At 34.7% G+C, this 24,127-nt stretch overlaps 1 protein-coding gene across 1 annotated transcript; it reads left to right on the plus strand.

Moving 5' to 3' along the window:
- Positions 1 to 1,139: 1,139 nt before the first annotated feature.
- Positions 1,140 to 22,626, plus strand: LOTGIDRAFT_171361 (hypothetical protein; the record flags this gene model as incomplete). Its single annotated transcript, XM_009047547.1, has 27 exons — positions 1,140 to 1,197; positions 6,817 to 6,832; positions 8,513 to 8,595; positions 8,991 to 9,418; positions 10,487 to 10,759; positions 10,898 to 11,107; positions 11,754 to 12,063; positions 12,187 to 12,368; positions 12,512 to 13,012; positions 13,237 to 13,493; positions 13,745 to 13,988; positions 14,165 to 14,465; positions 15,199 to 15,395; positions 15,756 to 16,018; positions 16,707 to 16,797; positions 16,943 to 17,104; positions 17,466 to 17,787; positions 18,158 to 18,395; positions 18,727 to 18,901; positions 19,548 to 19,776; positions 20,096 to 20,200; positions 20,353 to 20,528; positions 20,688 to 20,877; positions 21,134 to 21,200; positions 21,356 to 21,411; positions 22,102 to 22,344; positions 22,556 to 22,626. The coding sequence occupies 27 exons, from the start codon at positions 1,140 to 1,142 to the stop codon at positions 22,624 to 22,626; spliced, it is 5,448 nt and encodes a 1,815-aa protein (XP_009045795.1).
- Positions 22,627 to 24,127: the final 1,501 nt, after the last annotated feature.

Consider the following 24,127-nt stretch of genomic DNA (forward strand, 5'->3'; position numbering starts at 1 on the left):
AATGATCCTGTATCAATAAACGTTATCTGTGTTGACAGAAGTTATGTAAACTTTATTTCAATGTAAAATATCAAATATGAGAAAAGCAAGATGTGTTTGTATTTCATTGGTGTCCACTCAGGGAGAGAATTAAAAAAAAATCCATAAAGCGTTCCTGGAACCGGTTTTAAAACCAAGATATAAAACAATCAATATCATCTATAAACGTTTGATACCAAGTCTTATTGGTTTATATACAATCTGGTTGTAGAGTCGTTGCATTTCGAATAGTAACTTTCAGATACAAGATCTCCCGATGTAACTAATCACTGATTGGGTTAAAGTGCAAATTTACTCTGATATCCCGTTTCTGTGTGACCATGATTATCATTCAATGTATATTATATATACGCGTTGTGGCTATCAAGGTCATGACATTCTCACCCTTACATCCGATGCTACTCGTCTCTGCTATACCTTTTCAGAGAGTTCACATAGCTGACCTGTTCAATTCAATCAAAAACGAAAATTGAATCACTTATAACTGACAATGTCAAAAACAAATTTTAAAAGGTTATTTTTATTTTTCAGATAAATATCATTTAAAAACAATCTATCTTCAGGTGATTGTTAATATACCCATGTGAAAACGAGTGACATTGAATCAGGTGCAAATATATCCAAACAGATTATAATAGATTACGATAAAATTCAAATTCCATCGAATTGCCTATCGCATGGATAAATAACTGGTTTAGTTATTTTTCTTAACAATTTTGTCCAGTTCTTTCCATGAACTGAAACCCATTGGCAAAACTTTGATTGAAGAATTCGACAGTTTATTTCAAGAAACCGAAAACAATTAAAATCCTACCCTTTACTTTGCACCAACTTCTAAACATTTTCGTGACAGATTTCAACCATTACCACTTCGCCACGATCATTATTCAAGACCAATTATGAATAGCCAATTACTACAAAGATTCGATTGTTTATCATACCTTTAACGACATGTATTGATTGTTGGCGTCCTGTAGCCTCAAGTTGACGTGGGACCCGTGGCGTGATGGGTTTCCAGTCTACAGTTGACTGTTAGAACCCAGCAGAAAGACCAAGTTTCCCTTTAGTAATTGGTAGTTTTATTCCGTCCATCTGTGAAAATGGCGAATTGTCGCCATGATTTTAAGTTGATTTTCCTGGTTTTCTGTATTTTATCAGGTGAGATTTTATATTTTAAGACAAACTGTTTCAGTTTCTGAGATATCTTAATAATTTAATACTTTCATAGTTCCCAATGGTGATAATTTTCCCTCACGGCCATTAACATTAAATGCGCGACAAATTCAACACTTTTTGGATGTATACCGCCATATAGTTACTAACGACTTTGAATATTGCTGCAATTATGAATTTGTTCGAAAACAATTGGACCATTTAATAGAGTCAAACACTGTTCAGAAGAATCTCTAAAATTGAATAATTGTACTTCATCGAACAATTTGTTTGTACACAATTTATTTAAGATGATTTCTATATTTGAGAGTCAAACAAAGACCAAAAATGCTAATTCTTAATGAAAAAGATAAACCCGCCTTTAATTCATTTCATGTAATTTTTTTACAAATAACCTAACTTTTAGTTGAGTATAGGCCTATGTATATTTCTTATTCGGTTTATTGAGATATTCTCTTCCGTCTTCTTACATCTCTGAAAAAAACTTGATATTTCAAAAGTCACGTCTGCGTTTTCAGATTCACAAGGAAATTGCTTCCGATCTACTAGAATCGACACAAATTCTGATATTAAATTCGTGATGTTAAAGGTACGACAAAAAATTCGATGAAATCCGATTCCTTGTGAAAACCTTTATTTAAATGATTACGTTAACGTTGAAAATCATAATAAGTTTCGTGCGCGAATTTCAACAACCAAAAGCGCAATTTTTTTTTAAATCGGTACATAACCAATCATGCTAAAGTTAAGGTAAAGACGATAGCTTTGACTTTCTTCAGGAACATAACAATACAAGGGAACATAATTGAAAAACCAGTAACATAAGGTGGTGAATGTTTGTGACAGTTTATTTTTAGCTGGTAACACCCTAATGAACATGGTGCTATTATGTGATAAACAATAGTCAATATATCTATAGCATTCATTGTTATAGGTTATTATATTACAGGATCTTTTGGGAATCCTACAGACTATAATTGATAATGTGAAATACACAGTTTGCTATTTTCATCATTCTATTCCTATTTCAATGAAATTCCAATACAAGGCCAATATACCTTGATCTTAAGGATTAGAGGCGAACTATTATACATGCTTGAAAGATAAAAGGACTATGCTTGACCATTCTTTCCAGCACTCACCAACTCTTTTTGGTGCTCTGAAAAGCAGGATGTCATTCCATGCGGAAGTTCATATGTGCACATTTAATTGTACTTAAATGAAAATTAAACTTGAAAAAATATTTAAAAAGAAAAGGAGACAATGCATGTGTATGTGGAGCTGTTTATATATTATACATAATACATATTATTCAGCCCAGTGTGCCAAGGTGGGCGGCCGCATTTGCATGGGGGACAATAGCTGATAGAGATTGATTTCAGCTTCAATTGAGAATTTGTTCAAATATATTTCCAGGGGGACCTGATATACAATATAACACTTAAGCTAGTTTTACGATATTTTTTTACAAAAAGAGCCACATGGTTGAATACTATCCGCAGCTACTAATTATCTGTTTCTTTGACAGCAGTCTAATTTATACTATCATTAAATATTAAACAATTAATATGCATACATAGCCTTACCTTAACTCTTTTTCAATGATGTGGAACATTTAACGGGAATCCAACAAATAATCATTAGGTATATAATTCAACCATGAACGAAAGAAATATAGAAATATAATTACTAAAGTGATATTATGATAAATGGATATATTGCATGTTATTCTGTAACATGACCAAATAAGGCAATGGTTAGTCATTTATAGGCTTGAGGTATATCCCAGTCGGTCAAATTTATTTGCTAATGGTAATTCAGTATAATTAATTAAATTGTATATTAATGTATCGAAACACTACTTAAAATCAAAATATATTGTAGCTCAATCCTAGAGGACTGCGATTCTATCAAAATGTATGTTAGCAAAGGTGAATATTTGTTAAGATAGTGGAATGACTAATATGAAGGTCCCATGAGCTATACCCTATTCATAGATCCACAGAAAAAGATAAATCAACCCAAGTGATACCCAGAACAACCCCTATTGTAAAGCTATCCAGAATCACACAATACCTAATACGGTTTGTGTTCATATCAAACCTTATAACCAAAATAAACTCTCTTACAAAGAGTAATAATATTGCATAAAACAAGAAGATGGAGAAATAAATAGAGGTTATCGAATCGAAGATTTTGCAAAATATAACAAAAGAATAAATATCCTGCATTTTCTGCTTCAATATGGTATTCGTGGAGTATTCCTCCTAATTCTATCCAGATCGATATATAGAAATTTTAGATTCACAATATTAGGATTTGCATGTTTTAGCAGAATTGTTCATTTCCTATTGTCGGAATTTTCAACTATCCGCCTAAAATTGATACTGTACAGTGGCAGTAACTTTAAACCATCAAGGTGGACGAGGTTGACCTAGCAACTGCCAGAATCCGAGAGCAACTTGGTTGTCGATGACTGTCAGCAACTGGTAGCATCTGAAAGAATGTATTATATAACTGGATTCATTCAACTTAAGCGCACTGACTACCAAAAATCGTTGTTGCTACCGGCTGCTCATTGTACTTGTTCTACTTTCTCTTAAAAATTCAATCAGACTGCTAGTCGACCTGCAGAGCTTTTAGAATATGCGACAAAGTAGTAAAATTGATTCTTTATGTTACTAGTTGGTCAATTTTGATATCAGCTTCCGTTGTGTCGACTGCGATGCATCCAGTTTAAATCGCCATTCGATCTGAACCAACCTTAACGGTGACTGAATCATTGTACATATTCATAACATGCAACCGGTTAATAAAAACACTCTAGAAAAGTCAACCATAGAATCAATAAAACATTAAAACACCGTTAAACTACTGTCAATCACAATCTGAAAGAAAATCAGTGTGATATAATATCAATAACTATGTCACTTCCGGTAAATGGACAGTTCTAGATTTACATGAAAGATAAACAAAAAGTCAAACATAACAATGAGACAAAAAAAATGGAAGATAGTGGAAGAGTAAGTCATATAAGATAATCACGAATTTTGGTTTGACGATACGATCAAGAGCTTCGTGTCTAAAAATAGAGGTATCTGATGATAATATGATCTTATTCCGTGTCATATTAAAATGCAACTTTGGGCGAAAATTAAAATAAAAAAACGGAAATTTATGATAATCAAAAGTGATAATATTCGCTGACCAATCAATCAGAAAGAATGTTAGAAAGATACTGAAATTTTAACATTCTGTTGAAATTTGATTATCTGAATTCTGACTATTAATAGATTGCTGCCATCCTGGATCTACTCATGAATTCTAGATTTGTCTGATTATTCATCTCATCATTATCTCTAATCGAAAATTGATATTGAAATTAATTAAACACGATATTATCTGTAAATGATGGTATTTTAGACATTCAGCATAATACTCAGTTGCGCTGAAAGCACAGAATTAGATTTCGAATTTCCTTTTTTAATGAAGATTTAATATAATTCTATGTAGTTCTGGTTTTAATCAAAATCCATACCATTGATCTGTAGTGTTTGTTGTCCTCTGTGAAAAGAAAGTTACGGATATTGGTTGAAGTGGACTATTTATATGACGTAGTTTATGTATTGTCAATTAGTTCTAACGGAAAGGAAAACATAATTCTTATCACAATTTCTTGCTGATCGATTTATAACTAATCATACTTGTGTAGAAGAGCTTGGAAAGTATCGTACTGTATAATGTACAAACTCTGATAAGAATGACTGGAAAGAGGACAGATTTCAATAGATGTCATATTCAAACAATAAGAAGCTTACGACAATGTTCTGTACCACAACCACTGGGCAACGTATAAGAAATGAGCAGGAACCGTATTGTTAATGTGGCTGCTAAATGAAAATGATCCCGTATTTCTCATTAAGCTTCTATTCTAAAGACATCAGAATTTGTGCATTGAACAGTGTCTACCAAGACGTAGTGGATCAGATAAGGCATTTATATACGATCACTAAAATGCAGGAAATGCTTGGTTCAAATAGCATTATTTATAATTTTATATATTTATATAATATTCAAATTTAATGATTCCCCATTGAAGCCTTGTTTCCATGGCAGAATATTCTACTATTGAACTTATTGTTATGATTCGGCGAGGGAAACAATCCACGTAGAAGCCAGGACATACCGATATATGAAAATCGATAAAAAACCAGTTGCGATAGAAATAAGAGTTAATCGGATTTTCAGGTAAATTGAAAAGACTATAAAGAGAATATAAAGAATATCGCTACATAACTCTAAATAGATCTAAAACAATACCATACAAATCAATATAGGATACAATCGAAACATGTTGAATACAAAACTGAAGCCGAAACGAATGTCTCTAAAAGAGTTAACTGAGATGATATAATGATCCCAGTTAAGGATCGAAAATTTTTCAAACCAACTCAATTTGACATCAAACTGGGCATATTCGTGACACACTACAAAGTTGTATCTTTTCAAAAGTAAAATATAAGGAGATTGTTTCCAAAGAACTAAAATTTGGCCCATTCCTGACAATTTCGTGACGTTTCCTAGCGTAGAAGTGGGCTTCTGGACTAAAACGTTTCCTATATTTTGAGATAGAATATGGTGTAATTGGCGCAATATCGGGTAGATTCCTCGCATACCTTCAGTTGGCACAATAAAACATAATAGATTATCATTTCGACATATGACGAGAGACAAAATTACCTGATCTAAACAAGTTTGTATACAGCCAGTTTTCAAGTTCATCATCAATCAAGAAGTCATGACATTAAAACCCGATAGAATTATCTAAAGAATTTTATGTTTTCAATATTTACCGTTATTTCAGTAATCGATTGCCGTTGTCTTGTTGTTGATTTGAAGGAACTCGCGATCTTAAAGATATACATTTAGACAATGGTTGGTTTAAGATCTAATGAGATTGCATTTCTTTTATATCGTATGGGAACAATGTTTTAAAATGGTGATCAGGGAAACAAATTTAAATAGGGTATAAAATCTATATTGGTTTCAACTTTGTACTAACAACGTGTATCAATGTTAACACTTATTCTGACAAAATATAAGTAGCTATAATTATTGAAGCATTATTGTATTTGGTGCACGTAGTCTTACTCTATATATAGGCTGTTTATGGTCATATTATGTAAAGGTATAAATTTCTGAGGGTAATTGTGAAGCCTCACAGAATGTGTTTTTACTTCCGCACGAACCGAATAATAATACATAGATTCCAGGGGTAATATTGACTCCTTTCACCTTTATGATAACAGAAGGTGTAACAAAGGTGTCAAAACGTTGCTGAAATTGATTCCTTAGTAATGTTGCTATGGGATTGACATATCATAACAAAGCTGAGCTATCTCTCAAATCCCGCGACAATTGGAAGTTGAAATAGGGTAGACTTACTCAGATGAAAGTTTTTGAATTTTCCATTGCATAAGGTTAATAATATTGTTATAAAAAGTATATTATTGTTATAAACAGATTCGACATTAGATTCAACAACAAACTATCCTTAACGCCTCTTTTTTTATTGATGCTGATTTTCCTACTTTTTTCTTTCAGTAACACTAGCTGGAAGGTAAGTTTATATTGTTGATTCCGTCACTATAGAAACGTTTTCATTGCTTCTATTGTTCTTGGTTGAATAAACAATTTAACATTTATATCTCTCTATTTGAATTTATGTACGTTCTATGTAGTCATCCAGTCGATTTAAAAAACACATCAAGTAAAATGTCATGCATTCGATCTAGTTAGAAAAATATTGATCCCGTTAAAAGTGTTATGAAATGAACATGATTTCCGGAGTGCTCTTGAATAAATTTGAATATTTTATATGACACCTTTTAGTACTAAATCTCAGAGTGACTAACTAAGCTTTTAGTGCACCCTGTGTGGTGTTATTTACCCTATATGACTAGATTAACAGAATGTTTATTATGAAGCTGACGGAAACCCCTCTTATAGCTTAATATGTGTTTTATACCCTATAAGACTGGAATGTCAGAATGTTGATTATTAAGCTGACAGAAACCCCTCTTATAGCTTATTATGTGCCTATTAGACTGGATTGTCAGAATGTTTATCATGAAGCTGACGGAAACCCCTCTTATAGCTTATTATACCCTATAAGACTGGATTGTCAGAATGTTCAATAATAAGCTGACAGAAACCCCTCTTAAAGCTTATTATGTGTTTTTTACCCTATTAGACTGGATTGTCAGAATGTTTATTATGAAGCTGACGGAAACCCCTCTTATAGCTTATTATACCCTATAAGACTGGATTGTCAGAATGTTCATTAGTAAGCTGACAGAAACCCCTCTTATAGCTTATTACGTATTTTATACCCTATAAGACTGGATTGTCAGAATGTTTATTATGAAGCTGACGGAAACCCTTCTTATAGCTTATAATACCCTTTATGACTGGATTGTCAGAATGTTCAATAGTAAGCTGACAGAAACCCCTCTTAAAGCTTATTATGTGTTTTATACCCTATAAGACTGGATTGTCAGAATGTTCATTACTAAGCTGACAGAAACCCCTCTTATAGCTTATTACGTATTTTATACCCTATAAGACTGGATTGACAGAATGTTTATTATGAAGCTGACGGAAACCCCTCCTATAGCTTATTATACCCTATAAGACTGGATTGTCAGAATGTTCATTAGTAAGCTGACAGAAACCCCTCTTATAGCTTATTATGTGTTTTATACCCTATTAGACTGGATTGTCAGAACGTTTATTAGTAAGCTGACAGAAACCCCTCTTATAGCTTATTACGTATTTTATACCCTATAAGACTGGATTGCCAGAATGTTTATTATGAAGCTGACGGAAACCCCTCCTATAGCTCATTATACCCTATAAGACTGGATTGTCAGAATGTTCATTAGTAAGCTGACAGAAACCCCTCTTATAGCTTATTACGTATTTTATACCCTATAAGACTGCTTTATGTACTATTTGTATCTGCTGCATTGGTGGTTCGCAATGAATCAAGCTAGGTATTGTGCTTTAATACCAGTTGGCGGATTCATCTAAATCCGGCCGTGACCCTTCAGGACTGAAGATTAACCTGAGAACAGGACTGGAATGTCAATATCCATGATATTTATGTCCTTATTTGCTGTCAGATTACTAGGTCAAATTAGTCAAATTAGTTTATTAGTTATTAGCTCGATTACTAGAATAGTTGTAGTATTAGTTTTTAGCTTGCAAGCCAATCTCCACCCACTTTCAGTGTTTTTAGGTGTAAGAATGGTGGTAAAGAGAACCAAGTCGGAGGTTGTGATTGTACACCATGTCATAGGGGAGAAACTTGTGAAGAGAAAGGTAAGTTAAGACTTACTGTATAACCATGATGCTCTCCCCACATTTTGAATTCTGTTATAGGAATAGAAATAATAAAATAAAACCTAAAAACCATGTTACTAAGAGTTTTTGTTATATGTTTAGCTTGATCTTTTTTATATTAGAAAGGTTCAAACTGTATCCTCAATCTTATCAATTGTCCCGATAAAATATATCTATACAGTGCTTTAGGTTTACAGTATTTCCCCAAAATCTGGGAGTCTTATCTAAGATTTGGATGACTTCTTTTGGTCCGTGAGTTTAACGGTGTGATAATACCAAACCATGTAGACGTCGTTCTTTGGTCACATGCAGATATCACACGCAAGCAGAAACTATGCACAACCAGTATTGTTAGAATTACTTTTGATTTGCAGTTAATAAACAACCCAAATTTGAAACGGACCAACAAGAAGTAACGGTAGACACAGAATACAGGGAAAATGAACTGGTTTATGTGGCTTCAGCCTACGACAAAGACTCAGATGAAATCTGTAATGATGTTCCATCGTGTCCGTGTGGTGAAATAACTTATGGAATCGAGTTTGGAAATGAAGACAATATATTTACTATTGATCCGACTTTGGGAATTATTCGGCTAAATGGACTTCAAGATATACGAGAAAATGAAAGGCGTGAACTTGTCTTGTCAGCTCGCAATGCATTTGATGAATCTGGAGCGTCCACAATGGTATTGGGAGTTCGTGGTAAAACGCATACAGCTAACCAGTACAGCGCTGAAATTAACAATGGATATGATGGCAGTTATCATGTCGAAACTTCCTCACACGAACGAATAAAAAGGGTAAAGAACAGTAATTTTCATTTACCCATGGAGAGTTTGCAGACTGTGATTACTTTCAAGTTGTAACAACTCATATAAAAACTCATATTTTGAAATTTCTTAAAATTAGTGGTAGGCCTACAATTGGGAATACAACTATTTTCCTAAGGCCTCACAGGCGCAACCAATGTAAGGGAGGTGTAATTTAAATTAGTTACTTTCAATTCATTGATTTTGTATATTTTGCGATTCCTGTGGATTGAATGTATTAAATAATAATATATGAAATTACTATTTCAATGCACCATATAAAATCAAATTAAGAAGAATAGAATTATTTTAAACCTTAAATAGATTTAGTTAAATGTATTTAAAGATAATTCTATTTTTTGTATGCACAAACTAACAATTAACTAAATATATTTATCTGTACTGTAATTCTATTTTCCATTCGAACCACACAATATACACAATCTATATATGACAAAAGAGTCTAAAGATTGGTCACTAAGACTGCTGCATGTAGTGTAGAGTCCGAAACTCTATAGACTCTCGTCTGGTGTCTTACAGCAAACGATATCTTTAATTCTTTCTATTCTTCGAAGGAGCAAACGAACGTCATAATAAATTTGATATGGAATCCATGTCATGTTTCATTTTTGCAAACTATTAGTGATATTCAACACCGATTGCTTATTCAATCTAAAACTTGCTTTAAATTCCTCCCCCCGAAAACCATGTGAAGGGGTCCAGGCGATCCCTAACATATCTATTGATAGGAATAACACGGTTGATTTCACCAAGTTCATCTAAACCGACGTAATAATCGTCCATTTTGAAACATCGAAGAGCCACAAAAGGAATTTCTATTGATTTACAAATAGAATTAAAAATTAAAACTGGTCTCGACCAACCTTAAGTTTAGCATTAAATTAGCCAATTTTTAAATACATTTAAGGTAATTCTATGTGGTGCATACAAAATATAGAATTAAATTAAAAGTTAATGTTATTCGGGCAGAATAGAATTAAATTAGGCTTAATTTCATTTGATGCATACGGGCCAATAATTTGAACTTATATTTTTCAGTCTGTCAATGCGCCATCTAACGTGACATTTGACCTACAGAAAGAAGCCACACATGCTAGTTTAACAGTAATAAAGCCTGGACAAAGAATTGGATTTATACTGAAAATTCATTTTCCAGCTGGTACCACAGATATGTTGGTGGAGTTGTTTGCTCCTGATAACAATTCTATAGTTATGATGTTGTGTGACGTTAGAATTGATTCTGTTGGTGGTAATCTTAATTATGACGGACCTGGCGATATAAAACTCGAATCCAAAAATAACTCGATCTTTGTACGTATGAATTTATATTAAAAACTGAGATTGTAATGTACCATAACTACAAATATACTTAATAGTAATAGTTTCAGGCCTGTAACCAGACTTGATTGTTGAGATTTTTCAGGGGGCCAATCTATTGTGTCGTTTTAGTATGATTGGGCAGTAATTGACTTTGGAAATGTAACGAACGATGGAACTTCACCTAGTGAACATTCAATTGTTATCAAGTATGATGCCGTTATGATCCAGAACGAGGACACACAACACGGAAATACTTACTGGGTTAGCGCCGGGGCCGAATACAATGAGGAGAATGAAGTCTGGGTGGGACAGGCATCTTTTACATCGGACCTAACAGATGTAAGTAGATTATTTTTGGAGGTCTTTCATCTGTTGGCTTTAATTGATTAGATTCATAACCAAATTTCCAATTTTTGATCAGTGGAAAGTGGAAAACGTTTTAGCAAAGGATTATGAAATGTCTTTTTCCATATTAGATTTCTGGGAAGAAAATGTACAGGCCTAAGGTGGAACAAATACTTTATTGAGAAATTTAGATGAAGGGTCTGGACTTTGGGTTTTCTGAAATTCGAAAAAATAAAATTTCGCGAGAGGGATAGTACCTGTTAGTTACTGGCTGTATTTAGTTTGCCATGAATAAGATTGTCATTTAAGTTTTTATTTTTTGAATATGCAACTATCATTTTCTGCTTATAGACATGGGGGAATTTCTCTTTAAGAATCTCATAGTGGGCAGGAACTATCTTGCTTGGTCGATTACTTGTTTTATTGAAAGGGACAACAAAGGGTGCTATGTCTACGTTATGGTGAATATTTAGTCCTATAGGTCTTGCTGTATTCAATGTCTCAATCCAATGGACTTCCCTAGATTGACGGAATTTGGTAGTTTCATCTTCCAGCAAGTCAATTTCTATGCGGTCAATTTGGGTGAGGGTGAGATCGTCCAGTGAATATATTCATATATTTTTTTAAAATTCGATTCCAGCCATGGGATTCAACAAGCAACAAACCTAAGTTCAACTTCAGCGGACCAAATACGCTAGCAGTTGGCGAATCTGCTATATTTGCCGTAGACATGTATATTACCTATCCATCTATTGGTCTCGGGTTTGATGCCTTTGCTCCTCTGAACGATACGAGTATTATGTCAGTTTGTGGGATCCAGATTGAGGGAGTAGGTGTCAATTATCAATGTGGATTTGACTTCACGGCTGTACCCTCAAGTCTTCATCAGGATGGACAACCTCGCGGAAATGCACGAGGTCACTTAGACATTGGCATGACTACAAATAAAGGTAAGTGTTAATGTCTTTCGTTGGAAAAATACTCAGCTTATTGCGAACACAAGGATCAGTTATTTAAGAATCCTTAGAGCGGGTGTTCTTACTTTTCAATTACCGATATTATTCAAATTCTAGGTATAAGAGATGAACCAAGTTCAGTTGAGCCCAATCTTATTCGAGTGGAATTTGTAATGAAAGTGTGGGATGACGTCACTGCTTTAGGCCTTCACAGTATCGGTGCTGCATTAGAACTTGGATCAGACCAAATCTGGTGTGGACAAATTGATGTAACTGTAGTGGCCAGAAAAACTGCGGATGTAAGTATATATAACTCATAAAGGATATCTGCCACAGAAAAGAGGCTTGCCCGGGTTTGAGAACTACTACTATTTCTCCATTCTCTTTAATTATATTTATTTTATCATTATGCCCTAAACGAATTTTATTACTCATATTTCAGATACCATCACCGTCCGTGTCACTTGCTTTTGTTGGAAACGTTACTGAGGTATCCGAAAGTCAACCTGTAGTCATCGAAATTACAGCTGATGTGGGTTTGAGCACTGGAGACTTTAAACTGGATGCACAATCCCCACTCGATGGAAGTAGCAACCCTAAGCTTCAAGTCTGTGCCATCACATTTGTCAGAGCTGGAGAAAATATGCCATGTGTTGAGACTGACAGAGAAGCTGTAATGTCATCAAGGGGCAACTTACCTCTCCTGACAGACACTGCTACTCTTGATTTAGGAGTTCTTACCAATGTTGGCAATTGGGGATACTTTAACCATTCCCGCAATGATACCCGCAACATCATGGTTTTGCAAGTTCTGGTAAAGGGGACTGAATTTACAACTGCTACCCAAACCCTTGACATCGGTTTAACATCTGGTTCTGGAACTCGCAGCTCGTTAGACACTATTGTCATCAATAAAGCGGCATCATCATCCCTACCAGAAATCGTAAGTAAAATATCAGACCTTCTTAGCACCGCAGCTATAGATCGTTGTAACAGGTGGAAGTATATTTTGCTGTAGTGTGTAAAATGTTGTATTATTTGTGGTTCAGTATTATTTTGTTATGCTAATGGCTAATTCCGACTCGAAAAGAATTCTTGTTTATACAATACTCTCACGAAATATGTGCTATTTATATAGAAACAAAAAACCATCCTTTTTCATTTTAGACCGAGACTCCAACTATGAATCTGACATACAAATACTCATCAGGCACAGTTAGGATCGGTGAAGCCGTTACCATGTTTTATGATATATCCACTGTCCGAGGGAAGACCTTCCCTAAATTTGACATGGAATTCATAGCTCCTAACTCTTCAGATTCCGCCATTGTTGCAATCTGTAGAGCCGAGGCAATTAAAGTTGGAAAAAATACACCTTGTCTGACAAAAGAAGGCATTAATTCCAAATGGCAGTATGTCTCTCAGTAAGTACAACTGAAAGTTTTAGCTTTCTATAAATCAGACAGTAGCTCAAAACAATATAAATAAACTTTTTTGTTTCGATAAAGAAAACTTTTTACAATAATAAAAGAACTGGGTTTTCTATTTTTATAAAAGGGGCGGGAGGGGGGGGGGGGGGGGGGTGAGCAGGGGGCTGGGGGGTTATGGGAAATTTTGCTTTAGATGTTGAAATCGATTTTGTTTTCACCCTTGTAATCTGTGTTTCAATTTTTAGATTCAACGAGTCTGCTGTTGATAGAGCAACCCTGGAACTGGGTTCCATATGTAATTTTGAGGTTAAAGATATAGACACTGAAGACGTTCTTGTCTTATCAGCAGTATTTCAACTCAAGCCACACCCTGATGCCACCAACGGGAAGCAGATGTACCTTAGTGCTGGATCTATGTATACAGATTCAAAGATGTGGATTGGCCAGCTCTCTATGACTGTTGATACATCTCCTTACCCTGCACCTCCGGTAAGGTTTTTAAAAGTTTCCGTATATCAAAGAGGGCCTACATTGGTAGGGTATGATCAACAAAAGCTATCAGTGCAGTTAGAACAAAATAAAATGATTGAGATTATTTAGGTACATACTAAAATTTGAACAAAATATACCAATACTCATGATTTAATAATTTGATTTAATTTTAGACTCTAAAAAAGCCTGAATTGTACGTATCAAAGGTTGGTGAATTTAACGCAGCCAGTACACCTATAGGATATCCAGCAACTTACGAAGTACTGATACAGACTTACCCAGGAGAAACAATTGACCTGAAACTTATCTTAAGCACAACCTCCGACAAGATTAGTTTTTGCGCCATTAAAATCAAGGCTGTTGGTAACAACATGCCATGTGTTGATCAAACTATTAAAGGTGTCATAACCAAAGATGCAGCGACTGGATTGAACAAAGACGCCGAACTAACAGTTGGCCCCGTCACAAATGTTGGTAAGTTCATAATCGGTTGACGTTACAGTAATTCATTGAATCAACAAATTTTTCATTCGTCAAATCATCGAGAACAATGCATCATATGGGGTAATGAAGATGGTCAACGTCATGTAGATTCCTATGAGAAAAAAATTCCAGGAGATCGACATTAGCCGGCTCTTTTTCGATTTCCAGGAATCTTTAACGTGTACAGCGTAATACACGGGGCCTCAGTTTATTGCCCCATTCGAACGACATGTCAGACCCTCTTACCTGCGTCATTGACAGGGGAAACCAGGTGTCTTAGCATAGGAAAACAACATATTTACATTTCTATATTATAACTACCAAGCATATTGCATTGTATGTAATGTTGTATTTTGTAAGGACTGAAATAGTTATCTTTACTTGTTTTGAATTGTTTTTATTAAGTAAGTCTTCTGAATAGAGCAATTGGTTACACAATTCCAAATTTTTATGTGTTGAAATTATGCCCTGGGTAAGAATAGCATGTATTACATATTGCACTCTTCTTTTATTTTTTACGTTTAAATAGTCGCCTCGACGTTAAACAATGACTAATATCCATACACATACCAAGACAAAAACCTTGAAACGTTGAAAAATAGGTTTATGGACTATAAAATGTTAATAACCCAGTCTCAGAGTCATATTAAGTTAAGAAATATCATGCACATTACGTTAAACTGCAACTCCCAGAGAAGCTAATGGTCTTTTTTTCAATTTATAGGCGATATTGCTGATAAAACTGATTCAGGAAATAGTACTTTTGGTATCAACTCATTGGTGTTTGAGGTTATCGTGCAGTCATCTACTGGAGCTGCAGATGCAGAAAATCTGCCGTTCTCAGTAGCAACAAACGGTGTGATCACCCCTGTAAACAATAACAATTTGGTGGTTACTTCAGATGAAACTGGAATTTCCATGGTAAGGCCTTTCAATTGCATTATCTTTAATAATCTAAAAATTTACCTGTATTTATCTGCTTATATGATGGTTTTAGTATGGATGTCTGTTTGTGATACAGAACGTTATTAGATTTAGTTTATTTTAAAAAGATTTAGATTTTAAACTGTAACGTTATTAAATAGTATAATATTTAGATGGTACTGAAGGTTCTGGGATTATTGTCAGCTGATGGTTTCCCTGAATTCAGATTTTAATAAGATCATAATTGTTCTCGTGTGCTTGTTAATTAACAATGTGGTTGCTGCTTTTGATCAGCCTTGATTGTGCATTCTAGTTTATAGCTTATCCATATTCATTGAGCTTAAATTTTCTCTCCAGATGGGAAATGCAACTGGAATAGATTTTAATGTAGCGGCCGTGGTCGACAGTGATGCCGATTATGATGTCTATAAAGGACAAGCTAAAAAATTCTTCATTGACATCGATACACAACTAGATACAACACAACGCGTCACAGCGCAGATCATGACTGAAATTGGCGATTTAGGTCACTTTGAAATAGCTTACATTGGGTTGGTGGAGGTAGGAGAAAACCTCGGATGTGTTTCTCGAGAAATGACTACTAGCGCATATGAAAAGAGGTAAGAAAAATCGAATGATCTGATGTAAGATCATCTCAGACCGCCACGATCCTCGCATGTAGTGCCATTGATTTCCAATTAGTGGCCACTCGTAACAGAGCGTTTCACAATGTCTCCTGACCTACCTCTAGGGGGCCGAGGTGGCTCAGTGAGTTAGACGCTTGCTCGCTAACCTGAAGGTCCAGGATTCAATCCCGGCATAAGTCGAGATAATACCTTCGGATTTTTCAACCCGGTTTCCCCCTGTCAGTGATGCAGGTACGAGGGGCTGACATGGAAAAAGCGTCTAGTCGTTCGGATGGGACAATAAACCGAGGCCCCGTGTGCTACAGGCTGTGCACGTTAAAGATCCCTCGACAGTTGGAAATCGAAAAAGAGCAGGCTAATGCCGCTGTCCTGGCAAAATTTCCCTCATTGCACCCTGCATGGCGTTGCCCGTCTTCATTAGCCCACATGGTGCAGAAAAGTAGGACGTAAAATTCCATTCATTTCATTTCTGACCTACTGCTACTGTAAAGTCGAGAAAAATCGAAAACAGAATTATAGTTAGAGGAAATGACATTTTTTTCAGTTTCAAGTGTGGTAAAGGTGTTTTGGCAGGCAAAATATTTCATAATAATTGTAGCCCTTTGAGACGTTAATGTTTACAAGTGCTACTTTCAATACTGTTAATCTTTGTGTATTTTAGACCATCAAGTTCCTATTTAGATATCGGTACATTAAATCTTGGTTATGTGTGTAACACTGGAATAAACAGAAATGATTCTGAAGCAAACAAGGTACATAATATTAATCCTGTATCATTATCTGAAAGATCTTCATAAATTCTCGTTCAAGATTTCAGCTTCAGATTGCATTTAAACCAGTTGAATTAAAATTTGTATTACTTCTTGTACTAACTAGTTATTAATTTTATCTACTTAGATACGTATTGAAGCCTATGCACGATTGTTAAACAACCCATCTCTAAATGTTGGTGATACCGTCAAACTGAGTGCAGCCGTTAATTTTAATGATCAACAGATATTCATTGCCCAGAAAGACATGACAGTAAAGAATGTTAGTGAATTTAACGACCTTGTTACGGTAAGCCTGCAGTCAGCATTTTTTTTTTCACTTGAATTTCAAATTGGACTCAAAATGAACATCATTGGTGCACTAGTACTCGTATTCGTACTTCGGACTACATGCAAAATATTACAAGGGATTTACCTAAAAAGCATCTTTGAGGATGTTTTAACTCTGATAATCAGAGGGTGATTGGCGATCCATTGAAGAAGGAACAGTATGACAAAGTAATTGAGATTAGGAGTCAGAGATTGTTTGTACATTGTGAACTGATGTGACGCAATGATAGTTATGTGTGGTCATTTAACTTTGGTGTTCCAACATTTATGCATCTATATTTATCAGTAACTTTTATATTTTAATTTGAATATCTTATTAGGTGAACGCAACTCTGACTAATGCTACGGCTATCAATGTAAATCGTACAACCCCAATCGTTATGACCATAGCACAAGTTGAGAAAATACCAGTCATTCTGAATATTCCACCATTCACCGTGTCAAGAGTCCAGTTTGATATCGACCTACCAATGTCACCTACCTCGGCTTCCATGACTTTTAAAAGTCTACAGATTGTTGGAAGTGGACAAAATCTTTGTCGATACGGATACACCGAGGACTTCAAAATAACCGAACATTCCACGATGAGTACGACTCAGATAAATAAAGTGTTTGTGGATATGGGAATAGTCTCGAACATTGGTAAGCCTTCAATCTGTTTAAAGCTAATTCCTACCCCTAATCAAAGTACATTATATTTAACAAAACTGCATATAAATCAAATAATTAACAGTCGACATCAATCATTACTAATTCACCTATAGCTTACAGCACAGAGGCATTAAAATGTTACTGGTAGGATAAATTTAATTTCACTAACCAATACTTACTAGAGCATCTTATGCTGCATCCAAACTCATTTCAGCCCATATTGTGACAATCATAGTAGCTTTAAGGAAATACCATGGGGAATGTTTTCACCTATCGATATTACATATATATCATTTGTAGTCAAGTGTCTATCGGTTGATGTCGTCTAACGACTAAAGTCCAGCTTATTTGCATCGTTTAGGAATTACACACAAACTGGTCACCGCAGTTCCTGAAGATGATATTATTTACGCCGAGGTTGAAGTTCAAATGGCGGACAGTGACACAAATGATCATAATGCAGAGATGTGGCTTGGGCTAGGTGCCAAGATTGCTTCATTCATCATTGTTTCTGAACACAAAGTGGAAGTTAGCCGGGACGGATCTGAAGTGCCAGTTTTTAACTTCACTGCTTCTTACGACCCCGATAATTCTACAGAGTAAGCATTTTTATTCAGCAAAGTCGATTGTGCGAGGCCTATAATTAGTTATGACAATTCGGTTTGGTTTCATAGTAGCTTCATTTTAATCTAGTATGTCTGCACGCTATATTTAGGAACATCAAAATATATGTTATCGCATTATATTTTTAGCTTTGTCTGTAATGTATGTTTTTGAATTGCCGTTTGGACAGATGGGTTAAGAAATCGTTAGACACCACACCCACCCCCCAAAATGGTTTTCACGTCATATTTCGAAAGGACAAAACCCAATGCTCTAAGCTGGATACAAAACATTCCTCCCAAATCAATTGTAATTTTGTACCTTCAGTGTCTACGCCGAAATTGATATTGTACTGGAGCACGCAGCAACCTCAACAGCGGAATACCAGAATACAGTTATGAAATTTAATACTCCGCCTTATTTGGAGTATAAAGATATCCCAGCAGCAAGCCTTACGACACCTTCAGTGACTAATATCAATAACAATGCCATAGAGATCAACGTGAGTTTTCTATTTCAATTCCTAATATCTTTTATCTTCGGTGAAGCTTCATCGCATCGTTCTGTAACATTTTGGAAAGCCAGGATCGTTGCTGGTTACTTATTCTCATCAAAATTTGTAACTTTGTTATTCTCTTAAACTTCATGAAAGCACAAATAATTCTTGAACGCAAACTAGCTCGTTGATGGTTTTTCATCGAGCTGATAAGACTTTGGAATTCATGTGTCAGAAATAATTGTTGTTTTACTTTGGCCTTATTCTCCAAAACTTAACTAAGAAAAAATCCAGATTTAAAGGTTACAGTTATCTGATTGGATAAAAAAAACTAAATTTAAAATCGATTTCAGTGACCAATCTTATGACTGGAACGATAAAATCTTAAGTTAAGTTTTCAAGAATAAGGACCCTGGTCATTATTTAGGTTCTAGAGGTCCCACTTGACAGAAAACACTAACATTTTCTTTAATTACCCGACTTATTCATGAATTTCTATCTTGAATGATCAAAGATTCTCAGTGGAGCCTATCTATGTCTATCATCATATAATTTTTCTGTGTCTGTACTCTGTGTTACCTGAATATATTCATTAAAATTTTATGACATTGGTTACGCTAATGATCTATATTCTTTTAATGATTATTCACAGTTGGGCAGATTTTTCTTCACTGACAAATTGGAGATGACAGTGGCGTTTGAAGTGAACTCCACCTATGGTGTTCCGCCAGGTATCAGTACAGCCCCAGCTGTAACAGGCGTTGAAATAATCTGTAACATGGTAGAAAGAAACACCCCAACTTTCAAAAACGGTTCTGAAGAATTTACATCTGGTTTCATGACAGTGAGTGGAACTTACACCACAACTCCCAAAGCATCTGGTAAGCTTATTTAAATTCTGGTTGACAAGTCAGTACTGATATTTAAAAGTTCAAAAATTTGTAATAGTCCACGGCGATATATAATGGCAGACAAATCTTACATATTTCTTATTCTTAATGTCTTTGAAAATTGTTTATGTGTCTCTCTGAAACGAAACTTAAGACGCATCATTTATCGATTTTGATTGTCGTTCAAGACTTTGGACCAAACCTTAAGAGATCATGCACTTTAAGACTGGAACACAAAAGCCCGAACTAGAAAGGTAATGTGATTTGGAACAAATCATGCACCATTTCCATGTCATGCCTCATATTTCAGGAGCATCGTGCACAGCAGGCATTATTGCCAACATAGAAACTTGTCAGTTGTCCTCTTCTGGTGATGACATAGCTACTCCCGACAATGCTGTATTTACCGGCACAGGTAGGTACAATATAAATTAAAATGTATTTTACCCATTAGTAAGCTGATCACAATTAAACGTTACATCGTACTCTACCAGATTCATATTAGATATAGCTGAATTCCTGGGCACGATCTTCATTCGATATAAAACATTTTTTTTTCTATTTCAGGTTGGGTACCACCAGTAAGAGAAGGAACATTGGGGAAACTACGTTATTTACAATATGATTTTGGAGAAAGGGTATCTTTAACTCAAGTAGACTATAAACATACTAAAACTGCAAAAATAAGCAAAATACAACTTCGGTACAGTAATGACGGAAAATCTTTCTTGGACGGCCAACTGGTAGGTTAACTTCATTAGGCTATGAATATTATTTGCGAGTCGTTGTACAGCTCAGTCGGGAGTTTTCATTAACTCCCCTATATAGAAAACGCAGAAAAATGAAAAATTCATATTCTTTTTTATTGACATTTTATTCTCAATCTGCGTTATTTTTTCAAGCTGACCATAGGAGCGACAGACGGATTTGTATCTGTTAACAGCATATTGAAATACAAGGTCCTGCGTCTGTATATTGATGATGTTACATCACCTGACAAAGAGGTAGGACTGACAGTTCAGTTTACAGGCTGCTATGTAGACTCTACACCAACTACATTTACTTGTCCAGCAACACCAACAATTCCAGCAGGTAAGTTAAGTCTGGCTAGATCCTAAAAAGAGTGTTATTAGTTGAACGGAATTATAAAACGTCAAGACATGGTGTGTACACCGCAGAAACTTTCTCAACTGACACCAAAGGTGAATTTCATCCTTAAGATTATTGCGAAAGCTCATTATAAATTCATCTATCTCAGCTCCGAAAACAACCATTTCCAATCCAATGAAGTAACGCTGTTTTTTGTTAGACGGTTACCTAAAAATTGAATTTCTGTTTTTACTTATAGAGTATGCTAGGCGATCTTTTGTTGCTGATGCTACCCAAGTATATGTATGTGACGGTACGCCAGGAAAGTAAGTCATATTTCCTTTCCTTGAATCATTTAAAAATCTCTAGCTACTTTTATGAAGAAAAAAAAACATTCAAAAGAAACCTGCAGAACCACTTTACAGGGTGCATTATAATGTGTGCTGTGGTTAAACAACTAACTGGATATTATTTTTTTCAGGAGAAGTGAAATAGACACAATGTGTTTTGCATCTCCAGATGGAGATACTTGGAAAGGTAGGACGAATTATCTGAAATTCTGCATTCAAGGCCAAGTTTTCGATCCAAGGGGTCTGCTCATTTATTGCCAATAGCCTGTTTGGAGGTCAACAATAAGTATAAGGTTTAATCGAGTATCACGTTGAATCAGAACTTGTATACCATATATTATCTAAATTCAAAAATGTGATTTTAGAACAGTACAATACAATTAAGAAATAGTCATGGCAGGCGACTTATACCATTTCAAATTTGAATGGTGATAAAATGGAGAATTTTTCAGAAAAATTATTGAGCTGATCATATTCTGTAAATACTATTATTTCAATATAATATTCCTTATACCAGCACTGGATAATCGCTATATTTTGTTACTAATATAATTTCAATATAACATTCCTTAGTCCAGCATAACTGTTATATTTGTACCTGTTATTATTTCAATATAACATTCCTTATACCAGCACTGGATAACTGTTATATTCTGTAACTGTTATCATTTCAATATACTATTCCTTAAACCAGCACTGGATAACCGTTATAGTTTGTTACTAGTATAATTTCAATATAACATTCCTTAGTCCAGCACTGGATAACCGTTATATTCTGTAACTACTATTATTTCAATATAACATTACTTATACCAGCGCTGGATAACCGTTATATTCTGTAACTACTATTATTTCAATATAACATTCCTCATTTCAGCACTAGATAACAGAGTGTCGTGTATGGTAGGCCACAATCAAGATCCTAAAGGGGATGAAAGACTCTATGCTTTGTCCCACAACTACCAATACATGACATCAATGGACAAGGGAGAAACTTGGCAAGTGGTTGAAAAGAACCACGTTGACCAAGTTAAGACTATGAGTACATATGTTCAAGCTGTGAAGGTCCCATGGACTGGAACACCAGCAGATACAAATAAATCTCTTTTAGCCTGGCAGAGTAAGTACATTTGACTTTAGCTGAGATGGAACAAACAGGCTTTTCAAGCGTCTAATGTTATTAAATAGCAAACTAGAGATAAAATGGACAGTGACAAGCAGGAAATATGCCACTTATTTAGAGCCTGGGTTGTCCACGAATAAAAATGTGATTTTTCGTAAAGGGTGGAAATGTTGTGCCAATTATAATTGGTTGTCTTTTATTATTTCAGGTGCTTACTATGGCATGAGTCCTACAGGTACTTTTGTTAATAAATTCAAGTGGGATACATGCTGTCCTTAAGGGTGATCATACTATACCAAGAGAGTTAATATACTACTTCTAAGCAACATGAATTTTTATTTAGTTGTTAAAATGTAATTACTGCTTTAGCTGTTGTTTATTTACTAATTCTTAGTTTCAAAATATACGAACTAAAATTGTATACCGTAAATTCTCACAAAATGTTTATGCTTCGTGTTCTAATAACGTTTAGCACGATCCAGCTATTTGATGGTCCAATTGAGATTATATTTACTTCCAAACTAATATAAATAATAACTAATTTAGCAATTTTTTTACATGACAACAATTTCTTATTTCGGTCCTGTCTTTAATATCACAAAACATAATAGTATTAGACATTGTTTCACTGAAATCGAATTGATCTGAATTTGAAAGAGCTGGGTGAAAGTAACGCAGTAATAAAGTATTAGTCATTACTAATCCCAAATATCTATGATATTATTAGTTAAAAACAAAGGCCAATAAAAGGTCAGCTTTTTTATTGAATGTTTAGAGCATATTACTTAATCCAAGTATCAATATCAATATTCAATGTAAAACAAATCTTAATCATACTTAACATCAAATCTTTATATGTACATCTTATGAAAAGGATCCTATAATGGAATGACAGAAATTGCTGGAGGAATATAGTTCAGACAGCCTATGCGTTTTAAAATTTGCCAATAACCTATTTGAAGGTCAACAATAGATAAACTGGTTTTTTTTATTCAGTATCACATGGAATCAAAACTGATATACCATTTATCTTAATTAAAACATTGTTTATTGGCGTTATTGCAATCAACCACAACACCAAACTTTATTGGGCATTTCTTTTATTCACCCCTATAACGTGAATGCACATACATCCTATATAATTTCGTGTCCCCGGCTAAATATTTTGATATATCTTTTATTATGAGATTTTTTTCATGCTTTAGAATTTCTCCTGTGAAACTTACTGCTGTAAATGAATTTCTGTGATATAACCAAAAGCCGTCCCTATTGTAATTAGAAACTGACAGAGTTATAATTTATTTATTAATGTTAATATTTGTTATTTGTCATATTTAATAAAGGAGTTATCCAATTCTACATGGTTAACTGATGAAATTGCCAAAGAAATTCCAAAGTATTGTATTGTATGTGCTTTAAGTTCTTCTTCACTAACAATACATTCGCAACAGAAAACAATGAATGAGTGAAACAAATAATTGAGAAGTTTCAAGTCCCGAGTCTATGTGACTATATTGTCCCATTTCTTCATTGGCTAACGTAAATGGATAACGCCATGCTGTTTGCTACTAGAGCGATGACAATAGCACTAACGTTTGACAATTTACGACAGTGCAAGAATCAGTAACAGACTACAGATACTATTTAATCCTAATGAAAACGGATATAAAGCGGTGTGCAATGAAGTTTATTTCTACATGGAGAATTGCCTCATCATTTTGGCTCATTGTATCATCAGAACACCTTCTTTACATTAGCTTCTCCGGTCAAATAAAATGCT

The sequence above is a fragment of the Lottia gigantea genome (genome assembly GCF_000327385.1).
Source record: "Lottia gigantea unplaced genomic scaffold LOTGIsca_113, whole genome shotgun sequence".
NCBI classification, from domain to species: domain Eukaryota; kingdom Metazoa; phylum Mollusca; class Gastropoda; family Lottiidae; genus Lottia; species Lottia gigantea.